The 27,641-nt window shown below is 38.6% G+C and overlaps 1 protein-coding gene across 1 annotated transcript in view; it reads left to right on the forward strand.

Annotated features, from left to right (window-relative positions):
• Positions 1 to 27,641, forward strand: part of TRPM6 (transient receptor potential cation channel subfamily M member 6) — a 147,662-nt gene that overhangs the window by 96,846 nt on the left and 23,175 nt on the right. The window contains exons 24-31 of the mRNA XM_014794705.2: positions 1,032 to 1,225; positions 4,567 to 4,699; positions 12,893 to 14,028; positions 14,423 to 14,535; positions 19,274 to 19,394; positions 22,249 to 22,340; positions 23,847 to 23,905; positions 25,499 to 25,524. Of these exons, the coding sequence (XP_014650191.1) occupies positions 1,032 to 1,225; positions 4,567 to 4,699; positions 12,893 to 14,028; positions 14,423 to 14,535; positions 19,274 to 19,394; positions 22,249 to 22,340; positions 23,847 to 23,905; positions 25,499 to 25,524 (1,874 nt within the window). The remainder of the gene's footprint in view (positions 1 to 1,031; positions 1,226 to 4,566; positions 4,700 to 12,892; positions 14,029 to 14,422; positions 14,536 to 19,273; positions 19,395 to 22,248; positions 22,341 to 23,846; positions 23,906 to 25,498; positions 25,525 to 27,641) is intronic.

Below are 27,641 nucleotides of genomic sequence, written 5' to 3' on the forward strand. Positions count from 1 at the left end.
CCCTGAGCTAACATCCATGCTAATCCTCCTCTTTTGTTTTTTGCTGAGGAAGACCGGCTCTGAGCTAACACCTGTTGCCAATCTTCCTCCTTTTTTTTACCCCCAAAGCCCCAGTAGATAGTTGTATGTCATAGTTGCGCATCCTTCTAGTTGCTGTATGTGGGACGCAGCCTCAGCATGGCCGGAGAAGTGGTGCGTCGGTGCGCGCCTGGGATCCGAACCCGGGCCGCCAGTAGCGGAGTGCGCGCACTTAACGCTAAGCCACGGGGCTGGCCCCATTAATATCTTTTCGTTTGGTTGTTTTAACTAGGATTATTCTAACAGTTTTCACATTTGACGTTAGGAAAATCTCTTCGTAAGGTTGATGATATAGAGGAACATTAAAGCTATTTCTCGTGAATGATGAGTTATAGACTGAAAAGAACTTCTCATGTGAGAAGAGATGGTGAACCGAGAAGTGTGTTAAGTTCCAGAGGGCAGTTTCTGCTCGTTGCATTTAAAATGGTAGCATATTCTTCTCTGATTGTAATTTCTACTTTTTGCTTATTATTCTGATTAGCATATTTTATTATAGAAAGTGATTAATGTATTTTGTTTGGTGTAAGAGGAATTAAAAGTGCAATGGATATTATTTTTATTGGCTAGCTGCTGGTAATGTCAGGTGAATCAATCATAAAAGTTAAAAAATAAAGAATCTAGGGGCTGGTCCGGTGGCGTAGCGGTTAAATTCACACACTCCGCTTCAGCAGCCCAGGGTTTGCAGGTTCGGATCCCGGCGTGGACTGATGCACTGCTTGTCAAGCCATGCTGTGGCAGCATCCCATGTAAAGTAGAGGAAGATGGGTACGAATGTTAGCCCAGGGCCAATGTTCCTCAGCAAAAAAAAGAGGAGGATTGGCAATGGATGTTAGCTCAGGGCTAATCTTCCTCACCAAAAAAAAAAAAAAGAAAGAAAGAAAAAGAAAGAATCTAACTATTGTGTTTCAGGGTTCCATATTAAAACGTTGTCTCTCTCTTACTTCAACTTACAGTAATGTTTACATAGAAATGAAATCCATTTCCAATAAATTGTGGAAATACAATCGCTATCGCTACATCATGACCTACCACGAGAAGCCTTGGCTGCCCCCACCTTTTATCCTGCTGAGTCATGTGAGTCTCCTCCTTCGCCGTCTTTGCTGTCATCGAGCTCCAAATGACCAAGAAGAGGGAGACGTTGGATTAAGTAAGTTTTCATTGGTGGGGCAGGAAGTAGAGAGTAAAGAATGGAGATCTAAAGTGAAGACACACTGAGCATTGCCAGTTACATTCAGGGTGCAGGATGGAAGGCTCTGGGAGTTAACTGACAGTAGGATATCAGGAGGACCTAGGTCTAGGTAAATACATTGATCTCATTACGTGGCCTGGTACCTTTTGCCAAGATTAACTGATACTTTGAAAGAAAGGAATAGGTAGGAACGGAATCTCTGCTTGAAAGTGTAAAGGCCTTATGTCTCCTGGAAAACCTGTGTTTTCTCTGCTTACCTGGGAATTCATCAGAATAGCTCCTAGAGAGTAGTCACAGTGACCCATACTCATTTCCCTGTTGTTGAAGATGGAATCCAAATAGAAAGGAGTTACAGAGGGCCTTGTGGTCTAAGGGAAATAGATAAGCAAGACTTTGCTTGACTTATTAACCCGAGTCATGGTTCTCTGGTTCTCTAATCTATTGAGTATGAAGGTGATTCTGAATGGACATTTCATATTTTCAGGAACTTCAACTCAGGATGCATAACTGTGGATTCTCATTTTACTTGTTTTATTTTTTTTTGCAAAGCTTATGTCTACATATTTTGAGATTTTCCTAGTTCATTTTGCTTACTCGTATCTTGACTGCAGGATATGACTGTCACACTAATTGTCATAAGAGTACATTCCTTGTTGTGGTTTTACAGATCTTCTGTAGTTCCTCTCAAGCAATTCCACAACTGGTACTGGGCCCATTTCTAGATAATTCCTAGGTATAGAGGAAGTGGGTGGCATAAATCCATGGTCTTTTATCCCAATTTTTAAATAAAAAGTGCCTCTGAAAATGAAAAGTCTTTTTCTTCCTAAGAAGGGGAAAGAGTCATTTGGGCAGAAGAGGCTGATGAGACTACTATGAAGCCATTTATTCTCTTTATCCCACGTAGTGTCAATATTCATTGATTTGGATGCGGAAATTGTAATGTGTTTGATTACAGGGTACCGCTCTAGCCCCAACTAGGGATTTACTTCATTTATGGTGTGTGTACTATATTATTATTCTAAAACTAGAAAAGAAAAATTCTAAGTTCTAAAATACACCTGGTTCCATGAGTTTCAGATAAGGGATTGTAGACTATTTATACATTTGGGTGGGCCCTAGGGGGGCAGGTGTTACTACAAGGTTGACAGGGTGATATGCTTTTGCTCCTGGTAGTTGTCTGTAAGTATTTTTCTCCTCTTGAGTCACTTTGAAGATTTATTTTTCTTTTCCATTTCTTCCCCTGAAGAGATTAAGCCTTTATAAGGAAGCCAAAGCACAACTCAAGTTAATTTGTGATTTTTAGGGTTCCAATAGAGAGCCATCTGAGGCATTGGCTTCAGAACCATTGCAACCTAACAGTAGAGTGAGAGATCCTGGAATTAACTGGGATTTGGCCAGATTTCCTAGCACTGTACCAAAGCACTTTTCCTGGGCTCACCTTGATCTGGGCTTATAGGACTATTCTGGTATAAAACTCAAGTAAATTTTCTGATGGATAGAGGAGCATTCACACCAAGCTTTGAAAAATTCTTCAATTTTTGTGAGCCTGTGTCCAACTCTCTGTATCGAGGATCAAGACGTTTGCATACGGGGCAGCGGTGCCACCTGGCGGACAGTCGTGAGAGAGCTCCACATAGGCAAGCTGCACCTGTCACTGGAATTGCTCTGTGGGTCGTTTGCTCTCAGGAATCCAGAGAAGGCTCAAGTCACCACAGTTATCAAGTTTATTGCTCATAGGAGATTCTTTAATGCAAACAGACATTTAGGGCTGGTGGGGATCAGAGATACTGGATTTTTTTAGTCTTTGAAAGATTCTTCCACATCATAAAATCAGAAAATGTTATGCCCTTGTGTTGTGAACATATAATATGGCTGAATATTATTTTCTTTTAGCCATTTTTGTCAATTTAAAATCAATATTTTTGTCTCTCATTTTATTGGAAAATAATGGAACATTTGCATTTCTAACGGTTCTGTTTTGCCTAATTTAAGTGAAATGATTGAAGGCAGAGAACTTTCCAATTTTACCCTTTTTGCAACACCATGTTTGTATTTTCCAAGTAATAGAAACTTGCTCAAAAGATGATATATTTTTCTGTTAGGTCAGAGTGAGAGCTGAGGTGATAGACCGAAAGTGGGTGCCGAGATTTGATGTAGGATTGCATTAGCTTCATAATGTCACAAAATGATGTCTTTTTCAAAAAGATTATAACTATTTATTGAGTGCTTACACTGTGCCAAACACTGTCCTAATCACTTTACAGGCACTTTAATCCTCAAAATAACACAACCGTGTGTTAGAGACCGTCACGATTCCCATTTTACAGAAAGGAAAAGAGGCACCAGGAGGTCAGGACCCGCTCAGGTCACCACTGCATCACTCTGGCCACACTTCATCCCGCATGCAGCTCTCTGCTCGTCAAGAGCCCGGCCAGCTCCTGGCCGTCTCTACCGCAGTCAAATGATGTGTCTTTCAATGAGTTAATTACAATTATCTCAGGGACAGTGTATAGCCTCAATTGGCCGTGACTGGTAATAATGTCTCTTTTTTCAATAGAAGAACTTAGTATATGAAAACTCAGTATATATAGATATAAACTCAGGGTAACAAAGTAAAACTTTCTTACACTTACTGGATTAATTTCAGCAGACTTTGACTTCTCACCTTGATTTTAACCTATAGGTTGCTTATTGTCATTTTAATGGATAAAACAGTTGGCAAGGAAAAAAAAGACAGCCAGATTCTTTCCCCAAATGCGGATAAATACAGTCCTGCATCGCATAACGATGTTTCAGTCAATGACAGACCACATATATGATGGTGGTCCCATAAGATTAGTACATATAGCCTAGGTGTGTAGTAGGCTATACCGTCTAGGTTTGTGTAAGTACACTCTATGATGTTTGCACAACGACAAAATTGCCTAATGATACGTTTCTCAGAACATATCTCTGTCGTTAAGCGACGTCTGTATAGTGAGTTTTTGTTAATGTGTAGAAACATTCTAACCTACGAAAATATTGAAGATAAAGTGTCTGTTCCACATGAATCATCTTCAAATTCCTACATCTGTTTGTAGAACAAATAGGAAAGACCCAGACTGGTGTTTCCAGTTGTTTCTACAAACTATTTCCCAGTTAATATTATAGGAGTGTGGTGTGACAAGGCAGCAAACTTTTATCACACAAGCTACAGTTTATTGATTTTCAATACAAGTGGAAGAAAAGCCACTCATACACTGCATCAGCTATGGAGGGTGAATAATGATTCTTTTTATATACCATACTTATTTCCACAGAACTCTACCTGAGTAAGGAGGATCTGAAGAAACTTTATGATTTTGAAGAACAGTGTGTGGAAAAATACTTCCATGAGAAGATGGAAGGTCTGAATTGTAGTTGCGAAGAACAAATCCGAATGACATCAGAAAGGTACAAGATATGTATATTTTCCACCCCCAAACTGCTACCTCAACCCGATTCTACTAGAATGTCTAAGGAAAGTAAAAAGATTTACTTGCAAAACCCAGGGGATTGGGTTCTCTAAAATTTTCTCTAGTAGCATGTGATATTCATGTCATCAATGCACGTTTATTAGCATCTGCTGTGTTCCAGGCAGCCTTCTAGTTACTGGAGATAAGTGGTAAATAAGAGACAAAGGTCCCTGCCTTCACAGGACTTACATTCTAGCGCGTGCATGTGGAGGAGTGAGGGGGATGGAGGACAAAAAAATATATGTAATTTAATGTCAGACAGTAAAAGAGTGATGAAGAAAAATAAAGTAGTATAAGAGGATAGAAAATGATGGTGGCGGGGGGTCTGCAGAGTTGGAGATTGGGTAGGACCATTTGGGGTAGCCTGCTGGTGAAGGAAGGTCACTCAAGGCATTTGAGGAGGAGAAACCTGAGGGAGGCGGGCCAGGCAGAGACGTCTGGTGGGATGGCGCATCTGGCCGAAGGAACAGCAGAGGTGGACGCCCGAGGCAGCAAGGGGTGTCCCGGAGCGGGAGGCAGGTCCGGAGGAGAGAGTGCAAGGCGTTGGTTGCGCTGGGAGTTGTAGAGTTCTCGGGGCACCTGACCAGCACGTGTACGTTGGGGTGGATGGCAGCCTCACTGAAGCGGGTGAAGGGCGAATAGAAGTGGAGACTGCAGTTACGGACAGCTTTTGAAAGAAGTTTTCCGGTGAAGGGAGGTTGAGGTTCTTCTGTTTTGTTTTGTTTCATGTGGAGAGAACAAAATAAATGTCTTTGTTCCTGGAAATGATTCACCAGCAAGAGAGAAACTGCAGGAGCAGGAGGGAGGAGGCGACTTGCTGAAGTGAAGGGGTCGAAAAGGGGGTTGATGGAGGGCTTGCCCCCCAAGCAGGGGGCCGGGGGGACTATGGATAGTGTGCAAGGGATGAAGCTGGAGGTGGGAACGCGGTTCTCATGGCACTCGTAGCTGACAGTGCCTGGGGGTATGTGTGATTTGGGGGGTCGGTGCAGGGAGGCCATTCAGAGGTGTGAGGAGAGAGGAGATGATGTGTTGGAGAAAGTGAACATATGCGGAAACTGTGGTAGGATCAAAGCTATTGGGGATGTACTGCTAATTGTGGGTGCATAACATTGTGTTAGAGTATGGGAGACTGCATGTGATTATATGCATTGTAAAAATTTAGATATAATTGACATATAACATTAGTTTCGTGTATGCAACAGAATGATTTGATATTTGTGTATATTGGAAAATGATCACCACGATAAGTCTAGTTAACATCCATCATCACACATAAGTACAAATTTTTTTTCTTGTGATGAGAACTTTTAAGATCTACTCTCTTACCACCATTCAAATATACAATACAGTATTATTAACTATAGTCCCCATGATTATATGCATTTTTGTGTGTGTGTGTGTGTGTGTTTGTGTGTGTGAGTGAGGAAGATTGGCCCTAAGCTAACATCTGCCAATCCTCCTCTTTTTGCTGAGGAAGACTGGCCCTGGGCTAACATCCATGCCCATCTTCCTCCACTTTATGTGGGACACCACCACCGCAGGGCTCGCCAAGCGGTGCATTGGTGGGCGCCTGGGATCTGAACAGGTGAACCCCGGGCCGCCGCAGCGGAGTGCACGCACTTAACCGCATGCGCCACCAGGCTGGCCCCTATATGCATTTTTTAAAATACAGAATTGCTTTCGTAACTGGAAACAAATTGACAGAAGTTAGATGTGTTCCTTCATTTTCGAATATACATGGACTTGACTATAAAATGTTATACCTAATTATGCATGTATTTTTTCCGATGTCCAAATAGATGGTGAGTCCTTAAATATGGCGTTATTTAAAACTGAATCACATTAAGAACTTTCTAAATGGTTCATTATCAGCCTAAATTGTATTTCTGGACTTTTCTATTGATACCATATTTATGTAAATATGTTTAGGTAGCTGATTGAATTTCAGGTTAAATTTTAATATTGAGAAAAAATTGAATATCAAATAGATATTTGTGAACCCATAAAATTCTATTTTACTTAAATAATATCCTTAGGCCATAGGTCTATGAGCTACCCTTTCCCTCTTCCAGACATTCTGCCTCCTTTATAGCTGTTCTCATTGAGTCCTGTGGGTCAGCCTGGTTCTCAGTTTTGTATGAAACATATACCCAGATAGGAGTTTACGGAGCCGGGATGAAGTCCTGCTTCTGTCACTTATAGCTATGTGTACTTGGGCAAATTTACTCTGGGTCTTTGTTTTCTCATCTGTAAAATGGACACAAAAATAGACCTACCTCTTGGAGTTGTGGGGATTACATGAGATAATGCAGATGGACTCTGTGGCAGAGTGCTGATAGATAGTAAGAGTCCAATGAAAGTTATTATTTAAAAATGGGTTCCAAAATTTGCGAGTATAATTTCTTTTTAAATACAAATTCCCTTCTAAACCTTAAGAAAAAGGGAAAATAAGATGGGATCAAGACAGCTCTCCCACCTCCTGCCCAAGTTATGAACTGGGACAAGGTCATGGAGAGCCCATTACTTCACGCTATAGACTAAGGAAGGGTTTTAGGTGGTCAGTGACGTGGGCAGATTTGCCTTCTAGGCAGATTCCTTCAGTTACCGTGTGGATTCGAGGCATCACCAGTGGAACCAGGGAGACCACTTGAGAGATTGATGCAGCAGCAGGATGAATCCCAAGGACTAGCCTATTAGTGGGATTGAAAGGGGCATATCTTAGTCCGCTCAGGCAGCTGTAACAAAATACTGCAGCCTGGGTGGTTTATAAACAGCGGAAAATTATTGCTCACAGTTCTGGAGGCTGGAAGTGTGAGATCAGGGTGCCAACATGGTCAAGTGAGGGCCCTCTTCTGGGTTGCACACTTCTCTTTGTATCCTCACATGGCAGAAGGGGCTAGGGAGCTCTGTGGAGTCTCTGTTATAAGAGCACTAATTCCATTCATGAGGGCTCCACCCTCACGACCTAATCACCTCCCAAAGGCCCTACCTACTAAAACCATCACCTTTGGGGGGTAGGATTTCAATATATGAATTTTGGGGGGGACACAAACATTCAGACCGTAGCAGAGAGGATGAATAAAGGCATATTTAGAAAGGACAATTCGTGAGGTGCATTAGGGATAGGATGTAGAACTGGGGGAGAGGATAGAGTCCAGGATGACTCTCAGATCTGTAGCAAGGGTGCTTAGGTAAAAGATAGCACCACCAAGATAAAGAATGTACAAAATGCATGGCCACAGCGGGTGCCGGGGTGGGGTGGGGTGGGACAGCAATGAGTTTTAGATTTGTTGAGGCTGAGATTCCAGTGGCACATTTAGCCAGAGATGTCTGGTAGGCTTGAGGTGTATGAATCTGAAGCCCTGAGGCAGATTTTGAACTGGACGGGGAGATTTGGGATTCATCTGCTTGTTGCAAGAAAATACAACTATGACAGAGGAAGCGATTATGCCTAGGAAGCAAGTAGAATGAGGAAACTCAGTGGGCTGAGGGTCAGACCCTGAGAGGTGCCAACACCTATATAAAGGACCGAGGAAGAGGAGCTCATGGGGCAGACTGAAAAGAATTGACCAGAGGGATATAAGGAAAACTAGGAGAAGGTAATATAATGAGTCAAGTGAATGCAGAGTGAAAACTTGAGAACTGGATACTCACAGACAACTACTTCAATAACAACAAGAATAACAACAACAATAATAATAAAAACCCTAACACCAGTACTCATCATATACCATTATATTTTTCTTGAATTTTTTTCTTGGGATTCGAGTAGAGAAGGATTAGAAGGTAGATGGATATGTAGCTTCTGAAAAATATTCTGGATGCTTTTAAGGGCTCTAGAATTTGATTATGAAGCTTGAATTTAACTTCAAAACATAATCAATTCATTTCCCCCTTGATAGAGCTGTCTCACCAGCCCTCTTTTTACATGATTGTCCTTGTTGAGGTCATTCTGGGGAGCTCATAATGAGGTATGGGAGAGAGGGAAGAATGTTTTCCGGCGGTAGCTGAGCGGTAGTTTGAAGAGGGAGGAAAGGGAGATTAGGAGGATATTTGCATGTTTGCCTCCCGTTGTAGAAGAGCTCACCCATGTCCTTACAGAATTAAGTGAGTTGTGAAAGTGGAAAAAGAGAACATATTAAGGCTGTTTTAGGTCTTACTTTTTCTATTTGGAATGCTGGCTACTTTTTGACCCTGGTAGTGTAAGCCAGCATTTCCCTCCCTCGATTCTGTGGAGTAGGATGTTAATTGGGTATTTTTCCATATTAAGCATGTGTGGGTATGTTATAATTGGGAAATGCTACATTTTTAAAAAAGTTTAAATACTTTAACATAATGCACATTGTGACTCAGTAGCGAGTTATAGTTTGAGCAGGTCCTATCATTATTTCGCTGTGAAACCTTATTGAGGAACATTTGTAAACACCTCCCAGCATGGGAAACGTTGGTGTAATTCATTTAGTGCTTCACAGGACTCTAGGACCCAAAAGAACTTTGCCTAGATCCCCGAGTTGCTGAGAGGTGCTAGAGGGCAGTGGTTGAGGCCAGCGAGTATGGACTCAGACTATCTGGGTTTGAAACCTCACTATCGTGACCGTGTGACTGGTCATGTGACCTAACCTCTTTTCATGAAAGGGATAATAGAAATGCCTACCTAATAGAGTTGTCATGTGGATTAAATAAAATAATAACCCGGAGCCTTTGTAAAATGCCTGGCACATAGTGAGCACTCAGTGAGTATTATGATTATCATGATGATTATAATTATGCTTGTTATAATCTCATTTTAAAATATCTTGTCCAAAGGCGCACAATAAAACAATACTGGTCTTCCCTCCACCCTCAAACCTTGCAAAGAGGAAACTAGAATTATAAGAATTTATTTTACATGTCAGAATGACTAAAAGGCTAGATTAAATTAATGTAGTTGGTGGTTGAGGAATAGAATTAAAATATGTTTCCCAGGACATTAAGCTTTAGAAAATAAATGTCTGTAAAAGCAAGAGAACCTGATTTCGGGTTACCAGGTTATTTGTCTAACTGGTCTCTATTGTGGCTTGTTACCTGTCGCTGTGAATCGTTGCTGGTTTCTATTGTATCCATTTGCTGCTAATGGAACTTAATGAGTCTCCATTACTGTTGTTCAGACTGTACTGTTTTTGAATTAGATGAAACAGTGCACTAGATGGAGAGGCTCTAATTAAGCATATTTGGAAGGGAATATACATATATTTTGTGCTCTTTCACTCATCATCCTTGCCAATTCTAGTTTTGCAGGTTCCAGAAGGTCAGGAAGCATTTATTAAGCCTCTATTGAGTTATAGAAGTTGAATTCTATAGCAGAAGCAAGAAAGAGAGGGTTCCACCCACATAGGTGATAATAAAAATGGAAAATAGCACCCTCTTTATCCTTTAATTCCTGTCTGCAGAGCCTTCAGAAAGAAGAAGTGGAAGATTTCTCAATCCATGTGACTTGAGATATATTCTAGAGAGGGGATGTCTGACACTCTTTTGGGAAGTGCTTGCTACAGCTGAGTGCTAATCTCTTCGTGGTGTGATCACTGGCCCTCCCAGCCCCCAAATAAGACTCGGGGTCGTTGTTTTATTTCTGCATGTGAAATCTGCATGTCGTTTCAGCCGTGAAACTGTTGGTTAGATTCCCTCCCTTGCTGGTTTTCACTTTGTTCCCGTTTATCAAAGATTTTCTTTATTAAGAAATTGGAAAGTATATTCCCACCTCCAAATAAAAGAATGAAACAGGGGAAGTAAGGCAAGAAAAATGATATCATAAGCCAGAACCCACTGTAAAAATTTTGGTCTTTTTCTATTTAGTCTTCTATATATTTTTAGTTAAAATTATACGTTTGTATTTTGTTTCCTCCTCCTTACACATCAAAAACATTTCTTCAAATAATTAAACATTCTTTGTAAATATATTTTAACTTTTATTGTTTCTCTACTTACAAAGTTTTAATACCAAATTTAAAAGTGTATAATGCAGAACATAACAGACATCCACATCCCTACTCCTACCACGAGAAATAGGCAAAGAAAATTACTATCAACCATACAAGCATGATTTTTTTAATTGAGGTAAAATTGGTATGTAGCATCGTATAGGTTTCAGGTGTACAACATTATAATTCGATATTTGTATACACTTCAAAGTGATCATCACCCACTGTAAGTCTCGTTTCTACCCGTCACCATGTAATTAGCCCCTTCACTCATTTCCCCCACTACCTGACCCCCTTCCCGTCTGGTAACGCCCAATCTGTTCTCTGTATCTGTGAGCTTGGTTTTGTTTTGTTTGTTTGGTTGGTTTTTTATGTTCCACATATAAGTGAAATCATGTGGTATTTGTCTTTCTCTATCTGACTTTTAATGGCTGTATAGTATTCTGTCTCATAATGTAATGAATATCTGTCTGCCTTAGCAGAGTGAAATTACAGCTTCTTTTTATATGTTGCCTAATTGAATGTCTCAATGTTGCTTCCTTGTCAACGTTGAGTCATTTTAATCTTTTTTTTTTTTTAATTTGTCAGGCTAAAAATATGTTGTTACAATGTAGATGAACTCATTGTTGTCAACTTGTATTTCTCTGCTTACCTAATGAGATTGAATATTTTACGGTGTTTCATTATCTTTTGTATTTTATCTTTTGTGAATTATGTCCTTTGGAATCTTTGTATTTTTTTCCTCAACAATTTGTAAAAGCCTTAGATTTATTAAGGGATGCAAACACCTCATCATATTTGTTAGAATAGTTTCCAATTTATTTTTTGTCTCAAGATTTTGTATTATATTTTCATGAGTACCAGTTTCTTTTTATGTAACCAAATCTGATATATTTTGTAATTGATTCTAGTGACTGTTAAGTTTAGATAACTGTATTAGTTTCCTAGGGTTGCCATAACAAAGTACCAAAAAGTGGGTGTTTTACAACAACAGAAATTTATTGTCTTTCAGTTCTGGAGGCTAGAAGTCCAAAATCAAGATGTTGACAGGGCTATGCTTTCTCTGATGGCTCTAGCAGAGAATCTTTCCTTGCCTCTTCTAAGCTTCTGGTGTTTGCTGGCAATCCTTGGTGTTCCTTGGCTAGTAGATACACCACTCTAGTCATAGGGTGGTCTTCTCCCTGTGTATCTTCATATCATCTTCCCTCTGAGTCCAAATTTCCCCTTTGATAAGGATACCGGTCATATTGGCGTAAGACCCAGCCCAATGACCTCATTTTAACTTAATTACCTCTGTAAAGACCCTATCTCCAAATAAGGTCATATTCTGAGAGTACTGGGGGTTAGGACTTTAACGTATCTCTTTTGGGGGACACAAAACAAAACCATCCCCATACAGAGATATATACAGATAAATATTAACCAACATTTTCTTTATTCTTTCTCTCTCTTTCTCTAAATGAAATCAATTGTTACATTTAATTTGACTCTACTTTCGCAATTTGCTTTTGTACTTGCATAGCTGAAGATGTCTTGTGTTGTTTTTATATGAATCAGTGGCTGGACCTCATAATTTTGGGTTAAAGTATTCAAAATAATTTTAAAAATTTGCCTCAGGCTTTCTCTGAATGTAGGTATCTTAATATGTGTTTTGTTTGAAATTTGGGAAGCCTGTTTGTACTGAAGACTTGGAATTTTTTTTAAAGATCTATACTTTTTTTTTCCAATTACATATTTGATTATTGATTCTGTTCCTATCATTCTGGTTTCTTCCTCAAGATCTCCTTTATAGCACAGTGCTTGCTGATAGGAGGTATTCAAATGTTTGTCCTGTAAATTAATGAATATATGAATGAAGACAAGTGGGCTGATTGATGAGATGATTGCAGGGTAATTGGCAGGACGCTGGAAATACGGTTCTGAAACACTAGAGAGAAATAAGGGCTAGAAATGTAGATTTGTAATTTTTCTTCCTTGAGGTGATAGTGGGAATTATAGGAGTGGGTGAGATCACCTGCAATAAGAGTATATGTTGAAGAGAGAAGGAGGCAGAAGACAGATCTACCTTTGGGAAGCAGCTTAGGCTGAAAGATGGAGGTGGGGCAGGAGGAGAATAAGGCAAATTCCCACCGGCTTAATGTGTTTATTGGTTTTCTCCCTCCCTTCGCCATTAGGGTTACAGAGATGTACTTCCAACTGAAAGAAATGAATGAAAAGGTGTCTTTTATAAAGGACTCCCTACTGTCTTTGGACAGCCAGGTGGGACACCTGCAGGACCTCTCTGCCCTGACAGTGGATACCCTAAAAGTCCTTTCTGCTGTTGATACCTTACAAGAGGACGAGGCTCTCCTGACCAACAGAAAGCATTCTACTTGCAGAAAACTTCCCCACAGCTGGAGCAATGTCATCTGTGCAGAGGTTCTAGGCAGCATGGAGATCTGTGGGGAGAAGAAATACCAGTATTATAGCATGCCCCCTTCTTTGCTGCAGAACCTGGCCAGAGGCCGGCAATCCCCAAGAATGCAGAGCAGGCTCCTTCTTGAGACTACAGACAGTCAGAGAGAGACTTCAAACATAAGAGATGACCAGGAAGAGCAAGAAACGGAAAATAATATAGTTGCTTCTGGGGTTAACAGGCAACCACGCCGAAAGTATGGCCAATTTCTCCTGGTCCCTTCTTATCTAAAGCAAGTTCCTTTTTCTGTAGAAACTGACTTGCCCCTGTCCGGACAATCTGGGAAATCAGGTACAGATGTTCTGGCAACCGAACAAGTCACCCAGAGTGAGGTCCCTGTTCATCTGACTTGGCCGACCCCAGTTGTCTCAGCCCAGGGCTCAGTGGCTGAACCCAAGGAGCACTGTGAGCCAATCGCTCAGATACCAGCCAGACAAGACAGGGGAGAACAAGTTATACCCACTTTGGTTCGTACACCTGCACCCATGAAAATGACCTCCCTCCCTTCCCAAGCTGAGAGCATGCAAACTGGAGGTGGATATGTGAACTGGGCATTCTCAGAAGGTGACGAAACTGGTGTGTTTAGCATCAAGAAAAAATGGCAAACCTGTCTCGCCTCCACTTGTAACAATGACTCCAGTCAGAGTGAACAATGCCAGAGGCAGATCTGGGGCAGATCCCTATCTGATGACTCAACAAGATCGGCCCAGAGTAGTGATTGCTCAGAGGTGGGACCATGGCTCCAGCCAAGCACATCCTTGTGGATCAATCCTCTTCACAGAGACAGGCCCTTCAATAGAAGTCATAGTTTGAGATTACACAAGGAGGACAAGTTGAAGTTCTATAACATTAAAAGTAAGAAGTAACATTTTTTAAAACCAGTATTGAATTCTTTGCATTGCTACCCTTTTTAAAAAGTCTGTGACTTTTGGATCCAGCCTGATGGCGTAGTGGTTGAGTTCACGTGCTCCACGTTGGCTCCCCGGGGTTCGCAGGTTCAGATCCTGGGCTCAGACCTATGCACCGCTCATCAAGCCATGCTGTGGCGGTGTCCTATATACAAAATAGAGGAGGATGGGCACAGATATTATCTCAGGGCCAATCTTCCTCGCCAAAAAAAAAAAAAAAAGAAAAAGTCTGTGACTTTTGACTGCATTCTCATTTTCCCCATTCTCTCAGTCTTTTCTGTAAAACTAAATGGTTCCCTGTACCATCTTAAACTTTCTCATGCAAACCATTTCCCTTACAGAGCTTTCAAGATCCTCAGAGATAGGGCCGTCAGCATGGATCAAAGCAAAAATGCTAACCAAGGATAAGAGATTGTCAAAGAAAAAGAAGAAAACAAAAGGACTACAGGTGCCAGTAAGTGTCACAAAAGTGCCAGGTACACAAAATAGCATTGTACTGGAAGAAGTGAAGATATAAATTTGAGGATCATCAGAGTGGATGTGCCATAATTCATTTATCAGCTCACATGTTGAAGGACATTTGTGTTATTTTTGGTTTTTGGCTATTCCAAACAAAGCTGTTATGAACATTTGTGCATCAGTCTTTGTGTGGACATATATTTTAATTTCTCTTTGGTAAATCTTTAGGAGTAGAATGTCAGAGTCATATGGTAAGTATGTAATTTTACAAGAAACTTCCAAACTGCTTTCCAAAGTGGTTGTACCATCTTACATTCCCACCAGTTTCTACGTAGTAGTTTGTGAGCGTTCCAGCAGTCCACATCCTCATCAATCCGTAGTGTGCTCAGTCTTTTTAATTTTAGCCAAATTAGTGGGTGTGTAGTGGTATCTTATGTTGGTTTCATTTGCATTTCTATAGTGACTCGTGCTGCTAGGTATCTTTTCAAGTGCTTATTTGCCATCCATATATCTTTTTTGGTGACATGTCTGTTCAAATCTTTTGTCCATTTTAAAAATTGGGTTGTCTTATTATTGAGTTGTAAGAATTTTTTTATATATTCTAGATATAAGCCCATTGTTGGATATATGTTTTGCAAATATTTTCTTTTGCTTGCTTCGTACTTTTTATAAATGTCCTTTGAAGCACATACCTTTTTTATTTTGATGAAGTCCAATGTTTGATCTTTTTCTTTTTTTTTTTTAAATTACTAATTTTACTGCTTCACTTGAACAGAGACATTCTTTTTTTTTTTTTTGTGAGGAAGATCAGCCCTGAGCTAACATCCGTGCTAATCCTCCTCTTTTTGCTGAAGAAGACTGGCTCTGAGCTAACATCTATTGCCAATCCTCCTCCTTTTTTTCCCCCCAAAGCCCCAGTAGATAGTTGTATGTCATAGTTGCACATTCTTCTCATTGCTGTATGTGGGACACGGCCTCAGCGTGGCTGGAGAAGCGGTGTGTCGGTGTGCGCCCGGATCCGAACCCGGACCTGCCAGTAGCAGAGCACGCGCACTTAACCGCTAAGCCATGGGCCGGCCCTGATCTTTTTCTTTTATAGTCTATGCTTTTTGTATCATATTTAAGAAAATTTGCCAAGATCACTGAGATTTTCTCTTCTGTTTTCTTCTAGGAGTTTCATAGTTTTTGCTCTTATATTTAGGTCTAGCATCCATTTTGAGTTAATTTTTGTGTAGTCATGTGCTGCATAATGATGTTTCGGTCAACGATGGACCATATATACGATGGTGGTCCCATAAGATTAGTACCGTATAGCCTAGGTGTGTAGTAGGCTATACCATCTAGGTTTGTGTAAGTACACTCTATGATGTTCACGTAACGACAAAATCGCCTAACAATGCAGGGGTATCCCTGTCATTAAGTGATGCATGGTGATGTGTATATGGTGATAGGTAAGTATTGAGGTTCCTCCCTCCCTTCCTTCCTTCCTCTCCCCCTCTCTTTTTCTTTCCTTCTTTCTCCTTCTTCCCTCCCTCCCTTCCTTTCTTCTTTGAATACAGATATGAATTTTTTCTACCATTTTTTAGTAAAAAGATTATCTTTTTCCTATTGAGTTGCTTGAAACCTTTGTAAAAAATTAATTGACCATTTATATCCACAATAGGTATGGATCTCTTTCTGGACTCTATTCTGTTCCATTTATTTATATGTCCATCTTTATGCCAATATCACATTATCTTGAATACTGTAACTTTATAATGTCTCGAAATAATGTATTGTAGGTCTGCCAAATTTTTTCTTCGTTTTCAAAGTTATTTTGGCTATTCTAGTTTCTTTGCATTTCCACATAAATTTAGAATCAGCTTGTCAATTTCTACAGAGAAGCCTGCTGGGGTGAGTGGAATTGCTGTGAATCAGTTTTCGGAGAATTGGCGTCTTAACAATAATGAGTTTTCTGATCCATGAGCATGATATATCTCTCTGTCTATTTAGATATTTCTTAATTTCTCTTAGCAAAGTTTTGTAGTTTTCACTGTATAGGTCTTGCACATGTTTTTTAAAAGTATTCCTAAGTATTTAATATTTTTTATTTTATTATAAATGCAATTATTTACATATTTTAATTTCTGAATTAAATTATTTGTTGATGGTATATAGAAATATAGTTTTTTAATATTGGTCTTGAATCCCACAACCTTACTAAACTTACTTATTTGTTTGAGTAGGTTTTTTGTTGCTTCTTTAGAATTTTCTGTGTAAATGATCATGTTATCTGCAAATGAAGATAGTTTTACTGTTTCCTTTCAAATCTGGATGTGTTTTGTTTCTTTTTCTTTCCTGATTACACTGGCCAGAACCTCTAGTACAATACTGAATAGAAGGGGTGAAACAGATATCCTTTCCTTGTTTATGCTCTTAAGGAAAAAACATTTAGTGTTCTACCAATAAGTATGATGTTAGCTGTAGGTTTTTTGTAGATGCCCTTTATGGAGTTGAACTTCTTTCTATTCCTAGTTTTCTGAGAATTTTTATCATTAGTGGAAGTTGGCATTTGTCAAATGCTTTTTCTGCACCTACTTATATGATCAGATGTTTCTCCCTTTTTATTATGTTAATATGATGAATTATATTAGTTAATTTTATAATATTAGAATTCATGTTTAGAATATTAAATCAACCTGGCTGGGATGAACCCCACTTGATCATGATGTATTATCTTTTTTGCATGCTATATTCATTTTGCTAAAATCTTGATAAGATTTTTTGCATCTGTATTCTTGAGGAATATTTGTCTTTAGATCTCTTTTCTTGTAATGTCTTTGGTTTTGGTATCAGAGTGATGCAGGGCTTGTTGACTGAGTTGAAAAGTGTTCCCTCTTCTTTGGTTTTCTGGGTGAGTTTGTATAGAATTGATTTTATTTCAACCTTGATTAGTTGGTAGAATTAACCAATGAAACCATCTTTGTGGGAAAGTTTTTTACTACAAATTTAGTTTCTGTAATAGATATAGGGCTCTTCAGGTTATATGATTCTTCTAGAGTGAGCTTTGTTTGTGTCTTTCAAGGAATTTGTTCATTTCATCTGAGTTGTTGAATTTATTGGCATATGGTATTTATAATATTCTCTTATTATCCTTTTATTGTCTGTGGGGTCTGTAGTGACATCACATCTCTCATTCGTAATATTTTAAAGCTGTGCTTTCTCTCTTTGTTTCATGATCAGTCTGCCTACAGGTTTATCTGTTTTATTGGTCTTTTCAAAGAACCAGCTCTTGATTTCATTGAGTTTCCTCTGAATTCTATTTCATTGGTTTTTTTTGGTGAGGAAGAATAGCCCTGAGCTAACATCCATTGCCAATCCTCCTCTTTTTGCTGAGGAAGATTGGCCTTGGGCTAACATCCATGCCCATCTTCCTCTATTTTATATGTGGGACGCCTGCCACAGCATGGGCCATCAAAGCGGAGCTTGTGAACTTAACCACACCACTGGGCCGGCCCCCTATTTCATTGATTTTTGCTCTTATTTTTATTGTTTCCTTTGTTCTGTGTACTTTGGGTTTACTTTGCTTTTCTTTTCTAGTTTGTTAAGATAGAAGGTTTGGTCATTCATTTGAGACTTTCTTCTTTTCTTATACAGGCATTTCGTGCTATAAAATTCCCTCTAATCACTGCTTTAGTTATAAAACAAGTTCCAATATGTTTTGTTTTCATTTTCATTTAGTGAATGCTTTTATTTATTGTTAGGAAGCCTTAGACCTGAGTTAGCAATTTCGCAGGACTTCACCTTTCATGATCTTAACGCCTTGCTTCATTTTTCTATTCTACACATACTTTTTCCATATAATAATCTGGATGCATTTTTTAAAACACCTCAGCTCTTTTTAGAATGAGAAGCAGAAGCAAAGAGATAAGTATTAAGACAATTATGTAAAAATCACCTTTTTGGGGGAGAGATTTAGCTTGATAAGGAAGACTTTTCTTTCAGGGAAAATCCACGAGTTGCTGGAATCCCACGAAATCTGAATATAAGTAGATTTACTTTTGGGAAAATTAAAATGGCCAGAGTTCTATTAGGAATTTCAACTGAGCTCAAGTACTAATAACTTGCATTTGTTTGTTGCTTTGTATTTTATCAATTTACCCCATTTCTTCTCTGCCCCGAGAAGTACACAGGCCAGCCATTATTATTGGCTGTCTATTATTTTAATGATGAAAGGAATGGGGCTCATAGATGTTAAGTGATTTACCCAAGTTCACATAACTTCTAAGTGACAGAGCTAGAATTCCAACACAAGTTCTTTTGGATCCAAGTCTTAGTTTTTTTGCTCTATACCTGTGGTGCTCAAATTGTGGTCTCCTATCAGGAGCATTAGCATTACCTGGGAACTTATTAGAGATTCAAATTCTTCCTTCCCCCCAGACCTACTGAATCACAGATCCTGAGGGTGGGACCCAGCGATCTGTGGTTTAACACAGTCATGGGTGATTCCGATGCACACTGGAGTCTGAGAACCCCTGCTCCTCACCCTGGTTCTCAATCATGACTGCAAAGAAATCACATGGATGCTCCTGTCCTGCCAGCATGAGTGATGCGAGTTCTCACAACTTCCCAGGTGCTTTAATGTGCAGCCAATGTTAACAACCACTACTCTTCACCATGGTACCTCTATTAATGTGACTCAAAATGTTTTCTGATTAATGTCACTGTGATCCAACAAGTGTCTTTCTCTCCAGGTCATAACAGTCGATAACTGCTCTCAAAGTGAACAACTGAATTCAGAGCCAGAAGAAAATAACATCTCAGAAGAGGAGAGCAGCAAGAACTGGCTCACGGTGTCCAAATTTAGTCAGATAAGTATGTAACAGTCTACGCTCTTGGATCCAAAAGCTCTGGTAGTTTCCTCAGTATTCCCCTAGACCACTCGTGGTCCCTGCTGTTCTTTCAAGAGGAGATGAGGGAATGAGAGGATGGCAACACCCTTTTAGGAAAAGAGCTCTTTTCTATTTTTAATTTTTATGAGAGGGACAAAATTTCCTTTTGTTTAATGGAATTGTTGTCAGAAAGCAGAAAAGAAAATTAAGATTTAGATAGTCTTTTATCTCCAGAGCTGTTGAACCTGACTCAGAGAGTGTTCATATAGTCAGATTTATGGGGTGAGGGTTGTCTAATTTTATAAATTCCTAAGGTTCATGTGATATTGATATGGACCCTTATACAGAACTCAGTGGATTGATTTGTAGTTGGTTATTTACTACAGCCAACATATAGTGTTTATTCCATGGGCAAGAATCCCTTAGGCTTAATAATAATGGTGTTTGTAGAGGAGAGAAGATGGATCAACTAGCTAGGAATGGAGAGACTATCAAGAGCTAGGCATCGAATGGGAAATAAGCCGGGACTGTTAAGATGAAGGCAGATTATGAACAGAATTGAGAGCAATGAGCAGAACTTTGAACTTCTTGAATTAGATAATAAGAGACCTTTACTAATTTATTAACAGAAGGGACTATGTAATTAAGGACTTTTAGAGATTTAAAATTATTTGAAATACTAAACTTAAGGTTCAAATAGACATTGTACTGAAATCTGTGTTGTTATGCTTCTTTAAAACCTTACCTGCTGTTATGGTCGGTGGTTTTCAACCAAGGGGCAGTTTTGTACCCCACCCGCTGGGACTTTTGGCAATGTTGTCACAACTGAGGGAGGGGTAGTGCTCTGGACATCTCGTGGGTAGAGGCTGGGGATGCTGGTAAATATCCTGCAATGCATGGGACAGTCTCCCCCTTCCCAACAAGAAGTTATCCAGTCCAAAATGTCAATGCCCAGGTTGAGAAACCCTGATTTATATTTAAAAATACTCAATCATCTGTTAAATCACTGAGAATCAAGTAGACTCTAAGCTGAATGAGACATTAGAAATTAAATTTTTCAGAATCCTCTTACTTTATAGATATGACTTGAAAGCTTAATTGTCTTGCCTTAAGTCACGCAGTTTACTAGAGCCTACAATTTTGAATAAATCAAATCCCATACCTAAAGATATGATTCTAAGACCAATTGTAAATGTAATCCGTTTATTTATATATATTTATATTATATATTATATTTTTTGTAAATAGTCTGATATTTAGGTTATAATATATCGCTCTTACTTAAATTAAGTTCTTTTTTAAATTGGGATATAATCAACATATAACATTGTATTAGTTTTAGGTATACAGCATAATGATTTGACATATGTATGTATTGCAAAATGATCACCACAATAAGTTTAGTTAACATCCATCACTACACATAGTTAGAAATTTTTTTTTCTTGTTGATAAGAACTTTTAAGATCTACTCTCTTAGCAACTTTCAATACACAATACAGTATAATTAACTATAGTCACAATGCTGTGCATTACATCCCCAGGACTTCGTTATCTTACAACCGGAAGTTTGTACCTTTTGACCCCCTTCACCCATTTCACTCATCCCCACCCTCCAAATTATTTAAGTTCTTTCCAACAAATTTCAAACAAACAAAGATGTAGGTGGCAGGAACGTTCTGGGAAAGAATCTCCTTAAGTCCAATGACGAGAAAGAGAGAGAAGACCTAGGGAAATAGGCTGACTCCAGGGTCCTGTCTAATCTGAGGAGGTGAGGAGGCCCAATATCCTCGTTGAACCACAACCTGAGTTGAGAATCTTAATTTTTTTGAAACTTGTCCAAGTTAAGAATTAATTGGAAAAGAATTTAAAAAATACAAGTTTGAGGATTGGGAGATACACTGACAGGTAGCTCTCTCGAAACACAAAAAATAAGGGTCTGAGGAAATAAACTATGAAAAGGAAAAGTTTATTTTTAGCTTTTCCTGTAGGTATTTTATTTTAATTATGATACTATGTTATCATTAAAATCATATTTATCATAATTTTATGATATTACAAAAAATATCATATATGAAGTTTTGTGATTTTTTTTTTCCAATAGGTTTTTGCACTTCTTGTATACTTTTTTTCAGCACAAAATCATTAAGGAAAAAATTACAACTGTTATCTCCTGCATTTAGCCAGGGACCGTTAATAAGTGTTATTCTCAGAATTAATCCAACCAAGTATTTATTAAATTTTTATTGAGCACCCACGATATGCCAACGACTCTGTAGGTACGAAGTATAGAAAATAATAATAACCAGGATCCTCATCATGCTTTTTAAGAAAAGGCTAAAAATTAAACCTATTTGCTGGCCTTCCTTCCTATCTTTCTTTTGTTTTGTTTTTCTTTTTGTTTTTGTTTTGTTTTTTAAGTAGCCGACTTTGATGCTTGATGCAGTTGTTAAGGAAAGATTCCTAATAATTTGGAACTAAAATTTCACGTATTTTAAAGAAAACATGGACAATAGGGTGCAGGGGATGGTGAATGTAAAAAAATTACTAAAGATGTTGTTTTATAGGAGGCCTATGGGTAATTTAATTCTTGACTTTGATAGAGAAGTGTAAGTTGTTATAAATGTGAAGGTGACTACTGAAAAATAGAATGTATAGCTTTCAACCACTTGAGAAAAAAAGGACCGAGGAATCTTGGTAAAACTTGCTAAAAAGAGGAAAAAACTGTGCTCAAATTTAGATGAATGCACTGTGTTCATATCTTTCTATTTGGGAACTGTGATTTGAATGTAACATGTTTTCGTGTATTCTTTCATTTTTTTTCTTCCTTTTAACAAGGTCTAGAACCTTATATATATCAGAAAATGAAAACTAAAGAAATTGAACGGCATGCTGTACAAGTCAGTGATTATCTAAAGCAATCTCAAGAGGTAAAAACATTTCATTTGATACTTTTTAAAAAAATATTCATGCACACAACACTTCTCTATCTCCTTGACTGTGTCTGTTTTACCTTTATGTTCCTTAATTGACTTCTGCTTTTTATTGGTATTACATGTAAATCTTTGCTTTGAATATGTGCTCAGTTTTTTCACACACTCCCTTTTATTCTTTCCTTGTTGTTCTTTTTATGCAATTTATTTATCCGTTTATCCACCCAATAATTTATCCTGGGTATTTTTAAAGGGAAAGAATTCGGAAATTTTTGAAACTGTTTTCAAATACATGAAAGTTGCCATGTGGAATAAAAATAAGATTTTTTCAATACGCTTTTCAGAGTTAGAGCTAGAATCAACATGTAGAAGCTTCTGGGAGACAGATTTCAGCCCAATTTGAGGAGAAATTTTTAGCAATTGGAGCTTTCCAAGGATGGAATGGTTTATTTCTGGAAGTAGTAAGGTCCTTACTTAGTGTGGTTAGTGAAACAGGCTGAGCAACCCTCTCTGCAGATGTGTTGGAGGGGAGTTAGGCATCGCAGGGTAGAGGACCCTCTGTTTCTCCAACGCGGAGGTTCTCTGACTTTGCTGTCTGTTTTCATTACCATCTGCAAATACGTGCCAGTTTTACTGCCATCCACCATGTGGGAAGCGTGATCTAGTTAGACTAACCCAAGAAATCTAATTTTCGTCTTGGTTTGAACATTATCTGTATGAACTTGGGAACCATATACACATGACCTGTAGGAGTATACTGACAACTTCAGAGGTTCTTGTAGGAATGTAATCTGTGAGAGGTTTTGAAGGTAAAATTGAAGGTAGTTGGAGACAGGAACCTGTCTGCCCTGTCAAATCCTGGCTCTGCCTATTCCCAGGTTTCAAAGCAATCTACATCAATTAACCTATGAGCTTCATTAGCCGTATCTCTAAAACGGGAGTAACACCATCTTTATGAGATTTTTGATAGCGGATAACAAAAATAACACCAGTGAATATGCCTAGAGTAATACCTGGAGTGTACTAGGTTTAAAGAAATAATAGTTGAATCTAAGTAGGAAATAGAATGAGATAAATTCAAGATAATGTTATTCTAAATAATCAACTGAAACAATAATCTACTGATGATTGGACATGATGTAATAATAATTGATGTTTTCTGTCGACTTTGACCTTCTTTCCTTCTTTCGTGTCATTAACTGATTTTATATGTTCACTCATTTCTGTGAAAACCTTCATTTTTGATGTTTTCTCTTTGATGTCCCCGGAAAAATAATTTCATTCTCTTAAAGTCTGTCAATATATTGAGTTACTCTGATATTGTGCTAACATTATGCATCTTTCTAGCCTGAGTTTAGTGTGCTTAGTTAAAGAAATATTGAGCTAGAGGAAGGGAAAAAAGGACCTATATCCTCTGAGGAGTGTGTTTTGCAAACATATTACTGGAGGCTTAGAGTGGGAGGATGTTGGGTATACGTGTAATGACATTTCCTTTTTGCTCAGGATCTGAGCAAGCACCCTTTGTGGAATTCCAGGAGCACCAGCCTCAGCAGGAACTCCCTGTGAGTATTTCTAAATGTCTGCCTTTAAGCATCTTTGGCTTCTATTTTTTTAACCTCATTGGGAACAAAGGTTTAGTTTGGTCAGAAAAGGAGAAAAAAAAGTACGTGTCCAGTGACAATATTTTTCTTTTGTTAACAAGAATGAAAATCACTTATTCTCTAAGTTTTCCTGTTCAGGGCAAGAAGATCTCACCTCAGTACCTTTTAAGAATAAAATGAAACATCAAATTAAACATTTGTCTACTACTATATCAAATTAAACATTTGTCTTTTCGGTGTCAAAAAAGCACACATGGTATAATGAGTATCATCTTTTCTGATAGATAAGATTGTGAAATTTGCATTAAAAAGTAGGAATAAATCTGTCTTGCCTAAAGAAAAAGACCTAGACTGAAAACTTGATTATGTTTTTTTCTTTTGTTTTAAAAATAATTATTGTTTTTTGAATTTTTTTCTTTTAGTTTATGAGGTTGATCTTTTTTTATTTTTGGTTTCTCATTGACATCCTAAGTGTTTGTCAAAGCAGTAACTCTTTGGGAAGTATTGAGACAGAGAAAGGAAGAGGGAGTGGGGGGAGAGAGAGAGAGAGAGGAGATGGAGAACTCACATGATGGTAGACTTGAGCATCCTCTTGGAATTTTATTTATTCAGAGAAATAAAATTTGAAAACCAACCAAGCAAAGATTACTCTATTTTGTTTGTAGTATTTTCTTGATTTTTTCAGTTACATCATCAAATGAACTGTCCATACAGCTATAGGAGCAGAATTTAAAACCATCAAAGGGCCAAGTTGATACCAAGCAGATAGAGGGTGACTTTCAGTTTGCAGTCAGCTCTATTTGAGGTGGCCTGTTTTTTGGAGCTCCCATCAAGGTCTCTCCATGCAAGCCTGCCTCTAGACTTAAAGTACACATGACTTTCTTCTCCCAAAGGTTCAGTAGTTTGTGCTCATGCAGAGTAGTGGTTTATTTCAGCATGAAATTAAACAATAATTGTAATTGTACTTTCTTCCCTGAGGACCTTAAATACCGGAGATATTCTTTGAATGCATTTATTCAGACTTGCCCATGGCCACTTGTGCACTTGAGCAGGGCAAGTAACAATTTAAAGAGAGCTAATTTCAGCCTGTAAACATTTAGGGGCCACGTGGGCTAATGAAACTGATTTGTAGGCTTGTCCAGAGACATTCACAGACTCATTTGTAGGCATCTGCTTTGCATAGTTCAGGAACCCTTTAGTTTAATTGATCCGGAACAGCAAAAACAAAGTTAAATCTTTTATATGTTGTGTGATCACATAGCTAATTAAAAACAAAAACAAACAACTACTTTTCGCTTAGCTTAGGGCATACACAGTAAGTGAATTACATGCATATCTGGTGTTCATTTTTCTATGAAAATAATTGTAGGGGCTGTGAACTATTTCTCTATTGATAAAGATAGGGGTCGTATGTAACTGATACTTTTCTTTCAAAGAAATGTATACACACGTATATACATATAGACTTTGTATTGTCACTGTTTCACAATTTTCATTTCTTTGGTCATTGAAAGATTTAAAGCATTTTCTAAATGACTTTAATTTTTCAAGCAGGTTGAGAAGTTCAAATGGATTTGACAGTAAGTTTTTATATTTGAACATTTTATTTTTATTTTTTCATCTCGTTTATGGTGAGGTTCACTCTCCTGCTGGCATTTTTATAGTTCTTGAAATTCTATTTATGATTTTTGTCTACTATAGAAGGTAGAAAGTTCAGTAGAAAAGTAGAAAGTTGAAGCTAAATCAGGACTGATGTCTGGTTTAAAATTTTTCGAATCACCTGCTTTTGACTGTGATTTTCCAGTTTCTCTGTGAGTGAGGGTATAATCACTGGGCTCATTTAGACTGTTCAACAACTCTTACTGTCGCTTTTTTACATATTGCTCATTAAGAGCCATTCATAAGATTATATGTGAGTATCTTTTCCTATATGCTTCCAGTAGGACTCTATGCTCCAAATGGCTAAGCAGGGCTAAGCCATGTGAGACAACTTCCCCATGAAGCCCCTCTCAATGGCTACTCTGAAACTCCACCACAATCTACAAGCTCCTTTCCATATTCTTGACCCCTTGATGCAGATCAGATCCCCTCCTGTCCTACGGTCTTGTTCTATCCTGCTTATAAGGTTTTCAGTACCTCCTTTGCAGTTGATTTTTTTTCTCCTCCACCTATAAAACAATTTAAGACATTTTTTGTACACAAGAAAAAAAGAATCTTTTTCTTGATTTTACCTAGCTTTCAAACTGCCACTCCTATCTCTCACCTCCAAATTAAATTGCAAAAGTATTAACATTCAATCTTCAGCCCATGGTGTCTGTCCCCACAACTCTACTGAGACTCGACTCTAACTGCTAAGTCACATGACCTCTTTTGAGTCCTCATGGAACTTGTGGCATTTGACATTGACCATTTAATCCGTTTTCTAAGTTTCCATGAGGCTATTCTTCCCTGGCTGTTCTTCTGTTTCTTTGTTGACTGGCTCTTTGTTTCTCTGACAGCCTCCTCTTCCTTCATCCAAGCCGAGAATCTTAGTCATTTACAATGCCCTTCCCACCCCACCATTCCTAGCTATCAACTTTGCCTTCTAACTCCATATTACCCCCACCACCATCTTTTTTTTTTTTTAAAGATTTTAATTATTTATTTTTTTCCCCCCAAAGCCCCAGTAGATAGTTGTATGTCATAGCTGCACATCCTTCTAGTTGCTGTATGTGGGACGTGGCCTCAGCATGGCCAGAGAAGCTGTGCATCTGTGCCCGCCTGGGATCCGAACCCAGGCCGCCAGCAGCGGAGTGCGTGCACTTAACCGCTAAGCCACGGAGCCCGCCCGCCCCACCACCATCTTTTTTTTTTTTTTTTTTTTCTTTTCCTGTGCTTAGTGGACATTTGTATACCATCTTTGGAGAAGCATCTATTCAAGTAATTTACCCATTTTTTAATTGGTTTGTTAGGTTTTTGTTGTTGTTGGGTTGTAGTTCTTTATATATTGTGGATATTAACCCCTGATCAGATGCTTGATTTGCAGATGTTTTCTCCTGTTCTGTAGGTTGCCTTTTCACTCTGTTGATTGTATCCTTTGATGTACACAAGTTTTAAATTTCGATACAGTCCAATTTTTTTTTTTTCTGGTTTCCTTTGATTTATTTATTTATTTATTTTTTCCCCCAAAGCCCCAGTAGATAGTTGTATGTCATAGCTGCACATCCTTCTAGTTGCTGTATGTGGGACGCGGCCTCAGCATGGCTGGGAAGCGGTGCGTCGGTGCGCACCTGGGATCTGAACCCGGGCCGCCAGCAGCGGAGTGCACGCACTTAACCGCTAAGCCATGGGGCCGGCCCCCCACCACCATCTTTAAAAGCTGTCTGTTTTGCTCTACCCCACTGCTCCTGCCTTAAAGCCTCTAACATTTATTTTCCTAAATAAAAAGTGTATACTTTCTTTTGACCTTGATTATATGTTAGCATTGTGGTTGATTTCTCTCCCTTTAAACTTTCCTGTGTTCCTATTGCAATTATCTTTCTAAATGATAAATCATCACTGATGTAGGATCCTTCAGTGGCTGCCAGTTACCTGCAGGATAGACTGAAAATCCCTTAGTCTGTCTCAATGCTCTTGACAGCCTGGCCCCAGTCCAACTTTTAGGCTCATGTTCATGAACCCTTTCATGCAATTTCGACCATGCAGAACATGACCACTC

This window comes from Ceratotherium simum, chromosome 20 (assembly GCF_057802395.1).
Source record: "Ceratotherium simum simum isolate JZ-2026a chromosome 20, ASM5780239v1, whole genome shotgun sequence".
Classification (NCBI taxonomy): domain Eukaryota; kingdom Metazoa; phylum Chordata; class Mammalia; order Perissodactyla; family Rhinocerotidae; genus Ceratotherium; species Ceratotherium simum.